The sequence below is a fragment of the Ricinus communis genome, chromosome 5 (assembly GCF_019578655.1).
Source record: "Ricinus communis isolate WT05 ecotype wild-type chromosome 5, ASM1957865v1, whole genome shotgun sequence".
NCBI lineage: Eukaryota > Viridiplantae > Streptophyta > Magnoliopsida > Malpighiales > Euphorbiaceae > Ricinus > Ricinus communis.
Genome location: NC_063260.1, coordinates 26,037,486 through 26,054,754, shown reverse-complemented (window position 1 = coordinate 26,054,754; position 17,269 = coordinate 26,037,486). Strand labels below are relative to the sequence as shown.

Below are 17,269 nucleotides of genomic sequence, written 5' to 3'. Positions count from 1 at the left end.
TTTTGGAAGAACATATTTTCAATTCTAACGCACGTGCCATTAAAAATTAATATTAATTATTTTAAAACTACATAAAGGATTAGGCAGACTTGGCACATAATATAATGAGACATAGAAAGGCTAGCTACGAAAAGCTTGTCCAAATATCGCTACCCTTGCACCACTCCATTAAAGTGCTTCTCAAGATAACTCTCTAGGTTTTCTCTGGAATCTCTAGGGTTTCACTACCCTATTATATATGTTTTCCAACTCTATCTCTAACACTTTGGGATTACTGAATATTTATACATTGAAAAGGCAAACTAGAACTTGGACTTCATTTCAAATGAAAGCATAGGTAGCCATTATTGATTTGAATTCTTTTGATCAATTATGTATATCTTCTTATCCTAAGAAATAATGGAAATTGTAGGGATTGAGAGAGAATAAATCACTCACTCCACGGTTTATGTTAAAATAAACATTTAAATTCATGCGTAAAAACCAATTAGACTTAAAATAAGAATAAAGTTATTATTATTTCATTTCAAAATTTAATTAATTAATGAGAATCCTTGTGAGACATCAACTCCTCTATTCCCTGGAATTTGTATGGCTTATAGAATTTGTGACTCTACCTTAGCCCTATTTTATTTCTCTCTCTTTGTTTTTGCTGTTCCTTCAAAGTATTTTTTTTTAAATAATTTTTAGTCAACTGTCAATAATTTTTTTATTGAAAGCGATATTTGTAGATGCATAAAAAGATAAAAAAATACACAAAGAGGATTAGTATCTTTAATTCAATGTATAAAAAATATTAAAATACTAAAAATTCATACGGAAAAAAGAAACGACGGATAACTCAGTAAATAAAAAAAATATATGTGAAAGTGCTTGAGAGGTAAGAATATTTAGAAGACATATATCACAAGTAATAGGTAATTTGATTTTTGGTGGATATATAAAACGGATGCGATATAGGCAAGCAAAATCCTAAGTCCTGGAGAGAGAACATATTATTGAGAGATAGGCTCTTAATTTATGAAAAATTAACAAATGACTATGTGCTGTTTGATCGCCATGCCCCATGCCCCGATCTGAATAAGGGTAAAAGCATTGAGGGCTTTTATATTGGCTTTCTTATTTGTGGCTTAGGTTAGGACTTTTACCATTTGGGTTTGAGGTTCATTAATATAGGGTTGCACATTTTCTTAAGTTGCATTTATACTATGTGTTTATTTAAGTAAAAGAGACGCTCCAACTCTTTCTTCATTGAGCATAAGCTCAAGTTCTCAGGCTAAAAATTTAACTAGTATATGAATTCATGGGTGTTGTGTTTCGTTATTAATATAAAAATAAAAAAATATATATAATAAAATTCTATTAAATATAAATACTAATAAAAAACAAATAATAAAAAGTATTGATTTCTAATGATACTATTGTGCTGTCTTTTTTTTTTCTTTTTTTTTTTCATATTAGTACTAATAAATATAAATTTATCAATCTGGTTGTTATTTCATTTAAAATTCTTAAATCTTCTTTCACTGTTATGGATTTATGGTATTATCTTTTGCAAATTCTTGATTTTATCATTTAGGAGAAATATTTTTTCTAGAGTTTTTGTATATTTTAAGTTCAAATATTAATGGTGAGAAATTTTTTTAATATCTTTATAATTGGGCACATTCTATACAAATTAAAAAATCAATTTATATCGTTGAGGGGCATATACATATTAATTGCTGATTGCAAATTATAAAAGCTATGTTAATGCAGTTGAAGAATATGAGCATAATTTTTTATTATTTTTTAATTGTATCTATTTTTATTTTAATGTCTTTATTATTTAAAAAATTAGTATCCATGATTCCCTAAAAAGAAAATTATCTTTATATCTTTTAATTATACTGTTTTTTTTAAGAGATAAATTTGTTTACAAATTTAAATTATAAGATGATGCTTGAGAATATTTTGAATATTAGAAATAAATTTCGATAATTTTTGCAATAAGAATTTTCAAAATAAGAAAAAGGATAAAAATCATTATTATAATTTAGCTTAAAAAGGAAGGGGCTGGAGGCATATTAATTAACTTAAATTTAAAAAAAGAATGGGTAGAATAAGAAAGAAAATGAAAAATGAGTCATATTACCATTAGTCTGATATAAAAGCACGGGCTTGGAAGCTAAGTACTATTTATATAATAATCTGTGGTATAATTAAGTACAGTCGAAGCCTAATAGATTATTGTATAAAATAATAAATAATGACAAAAAAAAAAATAAAAAATCAAGGGCATATGCAAAGCAGAGGGGCAACGCAATTGATGATGATGATGGGTTTCCCATAAAATGCAATGGATTGGTAATTGTAAGGGTTTTATGTCGTCTCCGTGAAAACAAGAAAGCAAAAGCAGAATATGAATAAACACTCTTTTATTTGGCTCAATTAATTAATTAATTATTATCATTATTAATTTTATATCTAACTATTTCAAAAAGAAATGATTTCTTGTCTGATATCTGCCTTCCCTTTAGCTATATAAATCCATTTCTTCCACTTATAGATCCATGAGTTAGCTTGCTAGTTTACTAGAAACTCTCCTCTTCTCTCCTTCACCGACCCCTTTAGATGTCTTTATTTTTCTCACTCTATTTCTTCTCATCAACACCCCCTTTCTTTCTGTCTTTTTTCCTCTCAACCCTTTCAAATTTGATCTTTTTTTATTAGCTTATTTCAGTGCAATCCTCATCAAACTTGCTATGAGAGGGTTCCATAGGTTTCCATGGAATCCTATTTCTTCATCTTTATAAAAGTACAAGTAGCATAGATCTGCATACTAATAACATTAGCATTGATATCTAAGTTTTAATTTTTTGAGCACATATATCTACATATGATTTTCTTGCATTTCCTTGTTGATGAGCATTTTAAGAGAGCTTTCTTCAGTCCACTCATGGGTGGCGGTAGGATTTAATTAGCTGCCGACTCATTCATCCAAATACTGAGTTAAAAAGTTCAGAAAACAAAAGGGGCGGGTGCTGTAGAAAAGAAGGTTTACCCAGTAAATGAGTGAATGATGCGGGAGACAAATTGAATCTTAAGCTTCCTGTACTTGGACTGAAGGGAGCTCCCTTTACTGTTATTTAATTCATACTCTCTCCTTTTCTTTGCTTAAACTAGTTTATTTTTATGTACATATATGTATGCTTGCAATTTAGTATGTCTTGTGGCTATCAGTGCTCTATATTCTTTCTCAAAAACAATATCAAGATATCTAGTACTTTGATGCTGAGGTAATGCTAGAGAACCCTGAACTTATCCTTCACCTGTAGAGTAGTCTTTATCCAGTTTGTCTCTCGACTTTTCAATAAAACTTATCTTGTTTGGTGACCTAGAAAGAGGGCTATATATCTGTCTTTATCAGTTCACCTCCAAAGGTATTCCTAGTCCATAGCTTTACTTATGTTTTTATCTTCTTAAACTGTTCTTTTGGTTTCTTTTCATCTTATTTGCCAATTAGAGCAATGATATTAAGGAATTAGGGTTAAGGATATGGTTATGGCAGGCTAGATGAGTTAGTTTCTTGAGTTTATTCGTTAACTTGTTATTATGAAGAGAAGCAACACATTAAGTTTTCTTTGAGAGGAATTATTAATTAATTAGGCCAAGAATCTTGATTAACTGAGCAATGTTGTGTACAGTTTGGATTGAAGTTGGAAACAAGGGTTTGGGGTATTAGGGTTTTTTGTGAAAGCTACTGCCCCATTAAAAAGGGCAAGCGCATGAGCTGGAGAAGAAGGCCTTGCACAAGCTCACGCTCCTCAACAAATTAGCTTCTCGGGTACTGCTCTGCAACAAGTTCCCAGATGGCTAGACATGTCTCCTCTGAGGTTCAATTACCGAAATATCCTCAACTGAGCTTCGAGCGGTGCTTCAAGGAAGATACTTTGTTAATTAATTTTGTACAATTAAAAGACTTAACTTTCTCTTCATTTCTTGTTTCATTCTGATCTGCTCGCTCTACTATTTTTTTTTTCTTTCCAGTCTATTTGCAAGTACAAACTGCAGTTGATCGATCGAGCTGCTGCTGGCGTTTCTTGGGTGTATTCTTCACTGCAGATTGAAACTATCACTTTCTTCATTATGTTTCTTGGGAATTACATAGTTTGGTTTCTGTAGTTGTTGGTTAAAAGATCTAATTATCTTTCTAGATCAATTTCTTAATTTGTCATGTACAACAAGCATGAGATTAACACGTTTGTGCCTGTGCACGGGTCTGGGCGAAAGGGAAAGCTGAAGCTGGCCCTGGTTTGTCTGCATATGCTCTTGATGCTCTTTTAGAAGTGCAAAATGTATCACCACCACCACCACCAAATAGAGGCATCATGGGAACTAGAAGATCACTTGGAAAAAGTTGATGAGACATTTAGTTTGTCCTCTCTTCCAGCATACAAATGATATTCATGATTATTTCTCTAATGTGATTTTGTTGAAGCATCTAGATATGGATATCTTTTGTTATATCTAATTAAAAGTACTCCATTTCATTATAAATGAAAGTGGATGGCAGAAAAGAAAAAAGAAAAGGTACATCAGTGTCCTTTTTTTTTTTCTTTTGTTCTTTGCATAGATTTGACTCCCTTTTTAAGCAGAATTTCCACTTTGAGAGAGATTCATGTAAAAGTAAATAATAGTGGAGACTTGATTGCAGGAGGGCATTAGAGGCCGATGGTTTACGAATTAATGTTAAGGTTATGTCCAAAAATAAGAGTGTGTAAGCGATTGTAAGGATGAATTTATGAAAAGAGGTATCACTCTTTTCATTTCCTTGTCCATGAAAGATTTAATAAACCCTCTTCTATATAATGAAAGACCGTATGCTATAAAAGAAGAGATGGTTATTTTTTAACACTCGTTAAAAAAGACGGTAACTCAATGCAGAACTAAGAATTTAAGGTCACGATTTATACCTCTCCAATAAATCCTTATGTTATATGGACTAGGTCTACTGTGTCCATAGGTCATATCTAGTAATGCTTGTAATGCCTTCCTTATTTTTTTTTTCTAACACTATATATTGTGCTTTGCATGTTTTCTTTTAAATTGCCAAATATAATTGGAAAGAACGTGGAAAGAATCACATATGATCAGCTCAATATCTGCATACTTGATCATAAACAATTATGCAAATGTGAAATTCGAACAGTTGAGTCTTGATGGAATATCTATGCAGTTTAAGCAAGGAAAGGAAAAGAAGCATTAATCTGTACCCCCAAGTGGGTGCTTTCTCGTTTATATTGCCATACACAAGAACCCAGCAGCACTAAAAGTTGGGTTCTCTTCCTCTAGTGCTGCCCTCCATGAGGCCAGTGAATGACAAGTGCCAAACAGTGCCATATGTGCTTCTCCATTTCCCAAGCAAGAATCTCTGTGAGGAGAAAAACAATTCTCACCACAAAATTTATATACAAAATGCTTCTTTTTATGCTCATTCACATAGAAGACCGCTCTTTCTTTCTTCTTTCTTCTTTTTAACCTCTCTAAGCCTGCAACACTATTCTAAATATGGATACGATCTTTTTCTCCAAGTCTCTTTCGACTTTGCCAAAACCCAACTGCTCTTTCTCATGCCATGATTGATCATTTTGCACCATCTTTAACCAACACAAGTATCTTGTCATTATTGTTTCCTAGCTATATTATTTGATGATATGGAATTTTTCACGTGCCAATCCTCTGATGGTCTCTTATTTTGTTTGTTTCAATAACTTGTTTTAAATTGCTCAAAGCCAAAGATTTGGCCAAGAATTTTAGTAAATAAGTTGCAAACATAATCTATCAAGAGTATTTGTTTAGGTAACAAAAATCCATATCGAGTGTTGTTTGTAGAAAGTTTGATCTCTTACTTTATTCTTTGGGGCCTTCATGTTTCCAACCCATTTGGAAAAGGTTTAATCCAAGATGATATATTGTTAAATTTCTTAATCACATACAAGATGTCTTATTCAGCATCATCTAAAGATACGAAACTAAATCTTCTAAGGGATTGTGAATTTGACTATATATAATTAATGGTTTAATATGCAATCCTTAGCAACCCTTTGGTCTACATCCTAAGAAATGCAAACAAAATTCCATTTTCTTCTGTTACTGTCTTACATAGCTTTTATGATGTGACATTAACGATAAAGCTTAATTCATCTTAATTTAATTGCTGATACTCAACTCCTTTTAATTAACTAATTTCAAACTTGTATAAGGTTTTCCATCATGATAATTCTTACATTCTTTAGTGACTAAAATGTTAGTGGGCATAGTTACATACATTTTTTCTTTAAAATAAAAAGAAGAAATACTTTCATCCATTGAAAGATAATTTAATTTCAGTCTAGTGGAAACTTCATCTCCAAGATGGATTATTTAATATGACAGAATCATATCTTAATAAATGGCATTACTTACGCATACGCATATTTTTATTTGCTACCATATTCGCCAAGCACTTGTTAGCGATAATTGTTTATAGCAAGTAATCACAAGCTTCTGCAAGAACAAGTTGCCAGCGTTCTATCTCTCTCTCTCTCTCTCTCTATATATATATATATATATTAGTACTTTTGCTAGATGAACAGATATGAACTTGCTCCTTTTATTAGAAGAATGGAACTAAATATTGATCATATTCTCATACCTATGTACACTGTAGAAAATGGGACCCTTAAATTATTTTCTTTTCTTTCCTTTTTTTCTTTTTTTCATTTAGCACATGTATTTGATTCTTAATCATTACAAGTATGACATAAACAGTCAAATGGAAGAATAATGATAAATTTCATGAAATGAACTACGAAGTTGTTGCTTTTTAAGAAAATAAAAAGGTGGGTTTGGGTGAGACAGAGAGAGGGTTATGAGTTGTACCTTATAACTTTAGGGTTTGCATAAACTCTATTTAGTTCCCCAAATTGTCAGGAAAAGTTATGCTTAGAGAAAGACCTAATTCTACAGTGCTAAAGCATAATCTGATGATGCTGTAGTGCATTAGGATTATGACTTTTCAATCTTACATGAAATTTGAAAGAAAGATTTGACCTGCCTACCCAAAAAGAGTAAAAGAAATGTATAGTTATATAAATGGTATTTTAATTTATCAATTTCTGCTAGCGTTTGATATTTTATTTATTCAATTAAGTGTTTGAATTTTAAAATATAATATACTTAACTGTTTTTTAATAGATTTAGACTCATAGGAGCTCTAAGAAAGTAAAACTCAGATTCACCATTACTGAATAACCTAATAACATCATATCAAATTAAGGGAAAAAGATTTCCCATCTTCATCTTCTTCTTTTTTTTTTTTTTTTCTGTCCTTCTCTTTTATATCTATATTTTTATATCTCTACCTAATTCATCTTCAAATGTAATAATCTATAAATATATTCCTTAAATCGAAAATTTTAATAACTCTTAATAATTAACAAGAGCTTATCCAATTTCATAATCCAAAAGGCACTACTCTTTCACATTCAATATCAACTCATTAAAAGGACACTCACCCATTTTTTTTTTTTTAATTTCAACTAATTTTGAATTTATGGGTGAATTACACGTGACGAGATATAACTGAAGAATATAGAAAATGAGAGAAAAAAGAAAAAGAAAAGAAAAAGATGAAGTTATTTTTTATCATTTTCATCAATTTTCTATTGTGTTATTAATTTATTTAGTTAAGGTGGATTCGAATTTAGCTTAGCCAGTGTTTTATGAGACTAAATCTTTGATTTCCATTTCAGAAACTAATGTAACATAGAAGAAGGTTGACATTTTCCAGCAGCCAAGATCTGCGGACGGCCTGCCTCTCGATGTGCGCATATAATTTCAAACTCACAATAACATAATTGGGGAAAAGAATAGAAAAAGGACATTAAGCCTATCTTCAAATTGAACCCCCTTAAGCTGTGGGCATATCAGGTCATATGATTTTATAGTGGTCCTTTCCTGGAGACTTGATATTTGCGTTCACAAATTCAAATGGAAGCGGAGCAAGTGCCTTCCACTGTGGAGTTAGCCCCACACCATTCTGCAGATACCCTGCTCACCGTATTCTTTAATAGTTATTACACCCGCTAGTTGAATGAAGTAACGCATATTTTAAATGTTGGCATTTGAGTAATAGAAAATTAATAAGTAGCTACATATTGTAACTATTTATTATAACTATCCTATACGTGTTATGTATCAAATGATTTGAGTGATACACCTTGACGATAAGGCTTGTTTAATTTCTATGCACCCCTTCCAACCAATCAAAAGTCCTGCAATAGTAACATGTGGGCAATACGGGACCTGTAGCGGCTTTTACCAGTAATGTATAACATTGTTCAAATTTGAAGCAGTTATAACAGTCCTTTTCAAGAAAGTGCGAATCCTGCAACTTGGCTAGAAAAAGAGAATAGCAAATCCTGTATATAGATGAAGATAATAAAAAGGATATGGCACTCTTTTTATCTTCGAGGTTATAACAAAGAGGTTTGGTTTCTATGGGGAGCTCTAACATGGAAAGAACAAAGTTGGAGATGTTTGAGGTTGGACCTGTTAAGGATGCCTATCAGATGGGTTTCTTGATTGGGCAGAGGTTCTCTAAGGAGATAAGAAGCAGGTTGTCCACAGACCTCATTCTTCAAAATCAACTCCTTCCTTTTGCTCAAAAATCAGAGTCACAATCATTGATTAATGCCCTTATCGACAACAACAGAGAGAAATTTCCTAGATACTGGGATGAGCTATTGGGGACTGCAGATGGAAGTGGAGTGTCTATTCTTGATGTAACAATCATGATTCTGGTTTTATAAATTAAGTATTATTATCATTGTTATTGTATTTTTATCAAATAGTTGATGTGCAGGTCATATTAATCAACTTCAGGAAAGAGATTCTACCATTTCTTCCAAAGACAGAAACTTTTATGAAGGCTGAAACTTCAGATGACTGTTCCGATGTTCTTGTTGTTAGTGATAAACTTGCCATTGCAGCACATAATGAGGATGCAAATGTTGTTCTAGTCGGGCACACGTAAGTTCCGAAACCATGTCCTATCTAAACGATCCAATTCTGTACAAATGTGTAGTGTAATATGTAGGTATTTCTTGTGCGCTCTGCAGCTACCTAATCAAGGCAATTTTGTCAAATGGGCAATACTTCATTGGTTATACTTATGCAGGAGAGCTTCCAAGCTGTGCTTTTGGGTTCAATACTCAAGGACTGGTAAGAACCGAACTATAGTTGCTGAAATAGTTGCAAGACACCAAAGTTATGTGACGAATGGTTGCCGAACCAAAACTGACCCACTTGACATCCATGGTCAAAACTAATATGATCAAGAAGATAGGAAATATAGAGCGAACCCACTTATAAAGTATTCATCATTAAATTTTAGAAATATATATTTCAAGTTTCCCTTCGTAATCCTGTCAGGCATTTACGCTGAATTCAGTACCCCCAACTGAAGGAGAGATCATGGCCGGAGGAATTGGACGCAACTTTGTCTCGAGGGACCTACTTGAAGCCACAAGCATTGATGATGCACTGGATGTAAGAATTTGTAGTCTCACTTTTTAACTTCTTTCAGATACTAGTTGATCGTGGAGTCTGATAGCTTAGCTTCTCTCTTCAGAGAATATATTCATCAGAAGTATCTGTAGGGCACAGTTACAATCTTATTGACATAAGGACAAGGAGGATTTTGAATGTCGAAACTGCATCAAGGAATCGAGTTTCAGTTCGTGAAGTTGGTGTAACACCATTCTTCCATGCAAACATGTACCTCCACCTTCAAGTTGAGCAGGTAAATAATACAAGTCTAAGGCAAAGTTGCATTAATTTTAACCCATTAAGCCAGTTGTATTCACGACATTCAAGAGAGCGAGAAACATGTGTTTTTTGAGGGGTGAATCTCGGTTGGTTCGCATGGAACAAAAGCCTGGTGGCCTTTTCCTTTTTAATCAAATGCGAACTCATAAGATAGTTTACCACATATTTCTAATGAGTTAATTTCAATAATGAAATATAAAATCATAAGCTTGTTGCAAAGGTACAAGATGACAACTCAACTAGCAGGCAAGAAAGAGCAACTGTGCTGCCAAAAGGATCAGCAGATGATTTCCTGTCTCTTCTTGGTGACATGGATGACAAAAAATACCCTATTTACATGACAGGTAATCAAGAAGATAATTCGAACCCATTTCCTCTCCAATAATGTGTACTTAACATTTTGGCCATATTTTCAGGTCCAACACTATATACTCTCTGCACAGCATTGATAGATCTGGATGACCAAACACTATCAATTATTGAGGGAAATCCACAGAAAGGAGAGGCTTCCTATGTTTTCTCGATGTCCACAAGAGAATGGAAGATATCACCATAAGAGCCGGCTGCACCCACTACATTGGCTGTCATTGAAATTGATTTGTATCTCGAGCACTTATGCAGGCTCGTAGAGGCCTAGTACATGGCCATCTGTGCATCGCATGGCTGCAACCTGATAGAAACAATTTGCATGACATCTTTGGACGCTTTGTAATGAGTCTAAGTAAGATCTTTGTACATGTCAGGATCATAAGGAAATTACCTTTCCATGGATTTCATACTTGATTGAACCATCTAGTTCAGCACCTAAGGCCATTAGTTTTGTCACTGTACTGTTAATATCAGTCACTGTAAACGATAGCATAGAAGAATACCCTTTCTGCACAACGTGATCACTGCAAAAATGGGTGAGAATTTCGCAAAAGTGGAGGTGCGCAGACGTGTAAATGTGGAATAAGAGAGGTGAAAGTAATTCTATTATAAGTTTATAGCTGATCAACCATGTGCTAAAACTAACCCCGTAAACATAACAAATTTGTATAAACCCTTAAATGTTGAGAGTTAAACAAGTGCATATTCCAGTATGTCAACACCAAAGAAAGTCCACGTACTAATCATGTGCGCTGGATAAGAAAAAACTGACAATATATTTTTTTAACAGATATGGTGTACCCCTGAGAGGCCCAGTTCACAAAGGAAAGAAAGTTACTGACTTTAGCAAACTACTCATAAGACAAATATTGGCAAACTGTTGTACAACTCGGTGTTAGCTCCTTCTTGTAGTTTCCACAATTTGATATATGCACGCAACACCCCATAAATTTCATATTAACCATACGATCCTGTCTCAAGGTTTCCTATTGCTTCAATTCTCTATTCAAAGAATAAAAACATAAAGATATACTGAAGAAGAATATAGCCAGAAATGGAAACTGCTCATACACCACTTCATTAATGTCCTGAAATCGCAATACTAATAGTAGACCAAAAACCTCAAAGATGCAAACTTTAATCAGACCCAATATAAGAAAAGATAACAAATTTAATTGTGCCACGAAAAGCATGTTTTAGAAACAGTGATTAGTGACTCCTACCGTGTGCTATATTCTCTCGGACATTTCATCAAACGAAAACAAGACGTTACAAAAATGAAGCAAAAGCTGGAGAATTACTTGGGAGATTGCATGAGGGCAAGCTTAAGAGAGCCAGATTGAAGTTCAGCCCAGCGAAGAGTGCAGACATTTACAGTGAAATCCAATCCATGGGAGTAGAAACGAGCTGCTTTTGGCACGTCCTTGTGTAACTGTAATATCCATCTAAACGACGCCGCTGCCATCTCCCCTGCTCTGTATACAGTGTTCAGAAAAGTGAACAAATGCAAGAGTCAATAGAGAATAGAAAGCAGTGGAAACTATGAGGGTAATACCACCCAGCCCACTAGGCGCTAGCCCAATATGGTGCAAGCATTCTCCATTTACATAAGCTTGGCACTGGGACTCAGGGCGTTACTCTTTTCTCGTATAGATTTTTTATTTTTATTTTTTTATAACACAAGAGACATCATTAATTCACAATACCAGAAATGGTATCCGAATGAACTGACATCAATCATTACACCCACTATCTTTATTACTAAAAGAGATATTTCTATTTCATTTATTCTCTTTGTCCCATATTCTTAAGCTCGTTGCCCCCTAACTCTATATTGACATTACCTGACACTAATTTTAGGCTGGCTTATCGGATAATGTTCCCAACAATGGTCCCAAAATTAAATACAAGCAATCTACTGGGGCGTCACATTCCACAACTCAACTTACATATATTAGACACTTCAAGTGAGAATGGACATCTATATATTGGTGTAGTAGGCATTTTTCAAATAAATTACTTAGTTATTTTTCTTTTATTTTTCATATATATATATATATATAGTTTAATTTAGTTAATTAGCTTTTCCCTCTTTTTTTTTTTTTTTTTAAAAAAAAAAACAACTTATTAACATTCAACAATCGAAAACATAGCATTTTCCACAACCGTGCAGCTTGCTTTTTAACAAACTCACTGCTTTACATCAAATTAAAAAAGCAGATTAATACAGATTTCAGTCAATGACAAACCTCAGACGATTACTCAAAATTGTTATTCATCTTGGAATTTATCTTATATAGTGGTTTTACACTCATATACAGAAATGAATTTCAAATTACAAAAGAGACGAAATTTGAAGATGCAGCGGCAACATTTCACATTCAAGAACACTGTATGGTCAATATTCACAGAAAAAACACACTGAGTTCTTGATCATCCCATAAAGGCTAAAGATCCAAAATCTTATATGCCTAATGGAGCTCTAAACCCTTAAGCTAATTTTTCTTAATAGCCTAAGAGGAACCTCTGAATATTTTTAATCGCGATCGCTGCCCCTTTGATCGTGCCTCAAGAAGCTTTGCCTTTAAAGTATTTTCCTTTAATGTCGAAGGTTGTTTTGTAGAAGACTCCGAAATATCAAGATCTGGGGTTGAGAGTTTCGCCATCCACTGTCGAACTGGACTAGCATTTCTCCGAGTTGGGTAACTGGTGGAAGCTTCGCCAGCGTCATTCTCAAGACGCACATGTCCAGCTTCTGAAGATGAAATATGACTTCTTATCAAGTTATCAATTACATAATTTTGATTCATTCCATGGATTTCATCGACCTTTTTCTTTCTTTCTATACTGCCACCTTCAGTAGTATCACAATTTTCAGACCTACGAGAAATGCTCATTTCAGCTGGGTTCCCTTCACCTGTTTTTAACTCTTCTATGCCCACCACCGGGAACTTATTGTTCCCATTAGCTGCCATTGCCCAAGCCATCTGTTCTTCAAATTTAACTTGCAAGCTTGATGGATTTTGACGTCTATTTCTTTCATGAGATGCAGACTTTTTCTTTGTTTGACTAGATTTTACTGTTTCATCAACATGGTCATCTAAAGCTTCATCTCCATGCAAATTAAATTCACCATTACTTGGTTTGTTAAGCTCAAAACAATGTGAATCACTACTTATGGAATCCTCTTCATCACCCACATCCTGAGGTGCACTTACCGCTTCATTCAGAGGGACTGACTCCATTGAATTCCGCCGTTCTCTTGGCAGCTTGTTATCAGTGTTGATCATAGAATTAGCCACTCGCTTGGCTTTCAGGAAGGTCTCCAATTCAAAGCCTAACTTGTCCACTATTGAATTGTTTTCAGCAAAACCATGCTGAGCTTCTTCTAACCTCATTTGCATCCGCTCATCCAGCCATGATTCAGATATATGGAGGATCAAACGATCGCCATCAGCCTTTCCAACCCAATCCTTGTCAGATTTTGGTTTCACAGCATGCAACTCCTGTTCATAGTCTTTAATTCCCCTAGCAAATTCATCGCAGAGATCTTCCAACAACTTTCTTGATTTTCTTTCTTTTTCCATCTCTTTCACAGCATTAGAAAGAGAAGATTTTACTTCAGAAAGTTCCCGAGCTAACTTCCTGTGAAGGCTCTCAGATCGTTTTCTTAACTTTCTCTCATCTTCTATCTCATCTCTCAGAGACTGAATAGCAGCATGTAACCGGTCCTGTTCCTTGCTCTTCCTAACTAGTTTATCTTCTGCAATTTGTTTCATCAAATCATCTATCTCATGCCTATCTGCTTGCTGATCTCGAAGAAGCTCTTTGATCCTGACACGAGCATGATCCAGCTCCATTTTCAGTGCCTTTATCAATGACATATTAGATGAATGTTGTTCTTCCAGGCTCCAGATTCTATTTAATACTTTTAGCAGCTCTGTGGATGTTTTGAGACTATAATGTGACTCACCAATCCTTCCCTTAAAGTCTAATGAGCTGCTAGGCGTAACTGCAGGGTTGTAAGGTGCCACCTATATGAGAAAGGCATGTCAAGTTGTGAGGAAGGTATAACTAGGATAAATGATTCCCTGTAAATGTAACATGAAATTGAGATTTTTATGCAGACAACTGAGCAAAGAAAGAAAGAGAAGCTAAACTCATTCTACATGCCAATGACCATTAAATTAATATTCTTCAAAGAGAAGACAGAAAAATGGTGACTTAATGAAGATAGTGCCAAAATCCAGGTTCTGCACATGCTTTATATAAAATTTAGTTAAATGGTACAAATAGGGACGGAAATCAGGTGGTTTAGTCAGAGCTTCCAAGCAATTTGGGGGAAAATAGTCCGATATCCCAGCAGTTGGCACAGGACTAATTGCAAGTTCATAATCAGTTTTCCTCTATCTGCTCTAAGTAAATTCTTTTTACATGATCGCCTCAACAAAATCAATGTTTATTCTACAAATTAAATGAATTCTGTGTATTAGCAAGAAGAAGATATTAAGGGTTACCTCCATGGAGCTGCCATAACTTGCTGGAGATACAGGCTGCAGAGCATGATTACTTTTTTCAATTGATCGATGATGTTGAATCAGTGATGCAGCAATATGTCTCCTCAAACTGCCTGCACTCTCTGGCTGGTTAAGAAACAAAACAAAGATCAGTGGCCAAAAGGAACTCCATATTACAAACTTAAATTTCCATCCTTCTGCAATGATTAAAATAAAGTACTACTTTGCATTCACTTGAGCGTCAGGAGGAACCATATGAGAAACAAGGTTTAGTCATTCTATGAAACTGTGGCAGATTCAAGATTCATGAAATGCTTAGCACTTGGCGAAGTACAAAGCATTTTGAATTTGTATAGAGAAGAAGTCTTAGAGGAGCCCAGCAGTTGATACCTTCCTAACATCCATAATTGACTGAGCATGAACCCTAGAAGTAACTACAGTTGCATGAACCATAGGCGATTCAACGACCAATTATTATTGACAGTATTTTCCTTCTTGAAGAACAGTTAAAAACTAGAGAAAACAAGGGTCCAAATGTAAACCACAGTACTCAATATGACAGTATCGCCATATATAAAAGCAGCGAAAGGGCAAACCAACTCGGATGGTACAAAATAAATTCCCCGTAAGGATGCGGTATTATAGAAATGTAAGTCGTTCTTTCACATATATCTTGCACTGTCTGTCAACAAACTATCATCCTCACAGAAAGCCCTAAGCCTTGGAAAAGTCAAAACATGATAAAGATAATAATTTTAGTCAATCACATTTCACAATATAGTCTAAAATTCTATGATATCTGATAAGAAATTTCACCTAAGAGTGAGCTCCACGATCTAAATTTCACAAATCACTAGGAAGTGACAAAACTATATCAATGAACCAATCCATAAATGGACCTATCAACACAATTTGGCCAAACCTCTCAAATAATTTTAACAAAAAAACTAAGAAAAGCAAAAGTCCCAAGCCGATAACTCAACCCCCAACAGAAAAGGAAGGGAAGTTTATCGCTACCCTATACACCCAATATTTAGGAAAGTGTATTGCAACTATATATACCTGGTCAGTAGAGCTAGCTGAAGGATCAGCCAAGAAATGGGAAAGGTCAAGACCCTTGTCCTTAAAAAGATGATGATGGCGATTCTGGTGACGGCGCAACCTAGGATCACAAGCAGTACCATTACTATGATTATGCATACCCCTGTGCATCTTAGAAAGAGGCAAGTAATGCTGAAACTCCCAAAGAGCAGCAGCTAGTTTTCTTGCTGAAACAACAGTAGCAGCTTTTTTGTTATTAGAATAAGAAACAAAAGGAGGCTCCTCTTGGTCTTGATGTTTGGCAATGATGCTAAAATGCGCAGTAGGTGGAGCAACACTCCTCCAAAATCTAACTGGAGTGCAAGAAAAAGGTCCCACCTTTTTCCCTACCAGAACCCATCTCTTCAACTTTTCCCCTAAATTGTCCTCCTTTTCTGCTGCCCCCTTCCCACTTTTCCCTTTCATTTTCTTTTTCTTTAAAAAAAATCCCAACTTTTTCACTTTTTCTCTCTTTTCCCTTCAAGAAATTTTCTCTCTCATTATTCTTTCTGCTAAATATTTTCTTGGAGTGGGTTTTAGATAAAGTGTGTTCTTGAGAAGCTTAGATGAAAGTAAAATTGGATTTATTTTTAGTGAAGAGAAGGGACTTTCTTGATTCTGCAGTTTTTCTCTAATTCCTAGACATCCATGGCCATAAGGTGAGAGATCAAAAGGAAAAAAAAAAAAAAAAGAGTTGTTGGATTACCTGTCATCCATTTAGTTGTGGCACCCGCCAATTTTATGCCTCCTCCTCTTTCTTTGTAAAACTGTCATTTGCTGTAAAACTGTCAATCTTTTTGGAGCGGGGAAACGGTAATTATTAGGCGTCTTTTACTGCTTGGACAGCATAAAAGTTTAAAGAAAATCAAATAATAAAGAATATATATGATCCATTTTCAAAATGTTAAAATAAAAAAAAATAAAAAATCAGGCGCTGCATGAACGATTGAGTGGTTAACAGGAAAAAGGGGATAACTATTAAGTAATGTTCTGTTATATTTATGGTATGCCTTTCTTTACTTTAACCAATAAATTAGTAATTAGGGAGTCCACCGATGTTTGGTGAAATCTTAATTAGAGGTTTTGTAAATTTATGAATTTGAATATTATTCTTCACTTGGCTGTGGAAAAGTCAATAGTCCCATAATTAATTTGTTATTATCGTAGCTACAATTCTCACGATTATAAATAAAAAGAATTAAATTAAAATAGTTAATCTATTTTGATAATCAAAAGTTATTTCTTTTTCTTTTAGAATATTATGACAAAAGTAGACGAATATATATATATATATATATATACCCTTTTAGCTCTATAGCTAGAAAATAATTTGTTAAATCTTTATATATTGTATGTTAAAGATGATATCTATTAGAATAAGTATTGCTGACTCAGAAATCAAAGAACAAGTTCAATATTACCCAAATCAAGTTGGGCAGCTGTTTTTTAAC

The 17,269-nt window shown here is 34.1% G+C and overlaps 3 protein-coding genes and 1 long non-coding RNA gene across 8 annotated transcripts; 2 read left to right on the top strand and 2 right to left on the bottom strand.

The window, feature by feature from the left end:
- The first annotated feature begins 1,942 nt into the window (after window positions 1–1,942).
- LOC112533793 lies at window positions 1,943–4,612 on the top strand. The gene is made up of 2 exons (XR_003078148.2): window positions 1,943–3,422; window positions 3,687–4,612. It is a non-coding gene; the product is annotated as an uncharacterized LOC112533793 (long non-coding RNA).
- Window positions 4,613–8,392: 3,780 nt separating this feature from the next.
- LOC8287709 lies at window positions 8,393–10,630 on the top strand. 2 transcript variants are annotated; one of them, XM_015716528.3, is made up of 7 exons: window positions 8,393–8,807; window positions 8,888–9,054; window positions 9,144–9,246; window positions 9,457–9,573; window positions 9,656–9,826; window positions 10,061–10,196; window positions 10,269–10,630. In XM_015716528.3, exons 1-7 carry the CDS (start codon window positions 8,523–8,525, stop codon window positions 10,406–10,408), a joined length of 1,119 nt encoding a protein of 372 aa, XP_015572014.2. In that variant the 5' UTR covers window positions 8,393–8,522; the 3' UTR covers window positions 10,409–10,630. The 2 variants fall into 2 exon arrangements, with proteins under 2 accessions (XP_015572014.2, XP_002509898.1); XM_002509852.4 differs by having other exon boundaries at window positions 8,404–8,807; window positions 10,073–10,196.
- On the bottom strand, window positions 10,016–12,212 carry LOC8287708. 3 transcript variants are annotated; one of them, XM_015716655.3, is made up of 4 exons: window positions 12,066–12,212; window positions 11,523–11,696; window positions 10,613–10,745; window positions 10,016–10,522 (listed from the first exon to the last, which is right to left on the bottom strand). In XM_015716655.3, exons 2-4 carry the CDS (start codon window positions 11,684–11,686, stop codon window positions 10,466–10,468), a joined length of 354 nt encoding a protein of 117 aa, XP_015572141.1. In that variant the 5' UTR covers window positions 11,687–11,696; window positions 12,066–12,212; the 3' UTR covers window positions 10,016–10,465. The 3 variants fall into 3 exon arrangements, with proteins under 3 accessions (XP_015572141.1, XP_015572098.1, XP_048230141.1); XM_015716612.3 differs by lacking the exon at window positions 12,066–12,212 and adding an exon at window positions 11,777–12,025; XM_048374184.1 differs by lacking the exon at window positions 12,066–12,212 and having other exon boundaries at window positions 11,523–12,024.
- A 262-nt stretch (window positions 12,213–12,474) lies between these two features.
- LOC8287707 (uncharacterized protein At5g41620) lies at window positions 12,475–16,727 on the bottom strand. 2 transcript variants are annotated; one of them, XM_002509850.4, is made up of 3 exons: window positions 15,801–16,727; window positions 14,739–14,864; window positions 12,475–14,255 (listed from the first exon to the last, which is right to left on the bottom strand). In XM_002509850.4, exons 1-3 carry the CDS (start codon window positions 16,242–16,244, stop codon window positions 12,735–12,737), a joined length of 2,091 nt encoding a protein of 696 aa, XP_002509896.1. In that variant the 5' UTR covers window positions 16,245–16,727; the 3' UTR covers window positions 12,475–12,734. The 2 variants fall into 2 exon arrangements, with proteins under 2 accessions (XP_002509896.1, XP_025012085.1); XM_025156317.2 differs by having other exon boundaries at window positions 14,739–14,860; window positions 15,801–15,820.
- Window positions 16,728–17,269: the final 542 nt, after the last annotated feature.

Bases quoted from the DNA above. Each gene is read 5' to 3' on its own strand.
- LOC8287709 (XM_015716528.3), top strand. From the start codon at position 8,523: ATGGGGAGCTCTAACATGGAAAGAACAAAGTTGGAGATGTTTGAGGTT. The intron at 8,808-8,887 runs GTAACAATCATG...GTTGATGTGCAG, and splicing joins GTGGAGTGTCTATTCTTGAT to GTCATATTAATCAACTTCAG. The intron at 10,197-10,268 runs GTAATCAAGAAG...CCATATTTTCAG, and splicing joins ATACCCTATTTACATGACAG to GTCCAACACTATATACTCTC.
- LOC8287708 (XM_015716655.3), bottom strand. From the start codon at position 11,686: ATGGCAGCGGCGTCGTTTAGATGGATATTACAGTTACACAAGGACGTG. The intron at 10,746-11,522 runs GTAATTCTCCAG...CCATTTTTGCAG, and splicing joins GCCCTCATGCAATCTCCCAA to TGATCACGTTGTGCAGAAAG. The intron at 10,523-10,612 runs GTAATTTCCTTA...TGTTTCTATCAG, and splicing joins AGTATGAAATCCATGGAAAG to GTTGCAGCCATGCGATGCAC.
- LOC8287707 (XM_002509850.4), bottom strand. From the start codon at position 16,244: ATGAAAGGGAAAAGTGGGAAGGGGGCAGCAGAAAAGGAGGACAATTTA. The intron at 14,865-15,800 runs GTATATATAGTT...TTTCTTAACCAG, and splicing joins CAGCTAGCTCTACTGACCAG to CCAGAGAGTGCAGGCAGTTT. The intron at 14,256-14,738 runs GTAACCCTTAAT...TTTCTCATATAG, and splicing joins GTTATGGCAGCTCCATGGAG to GTGGCACCTTACAACCCTGC.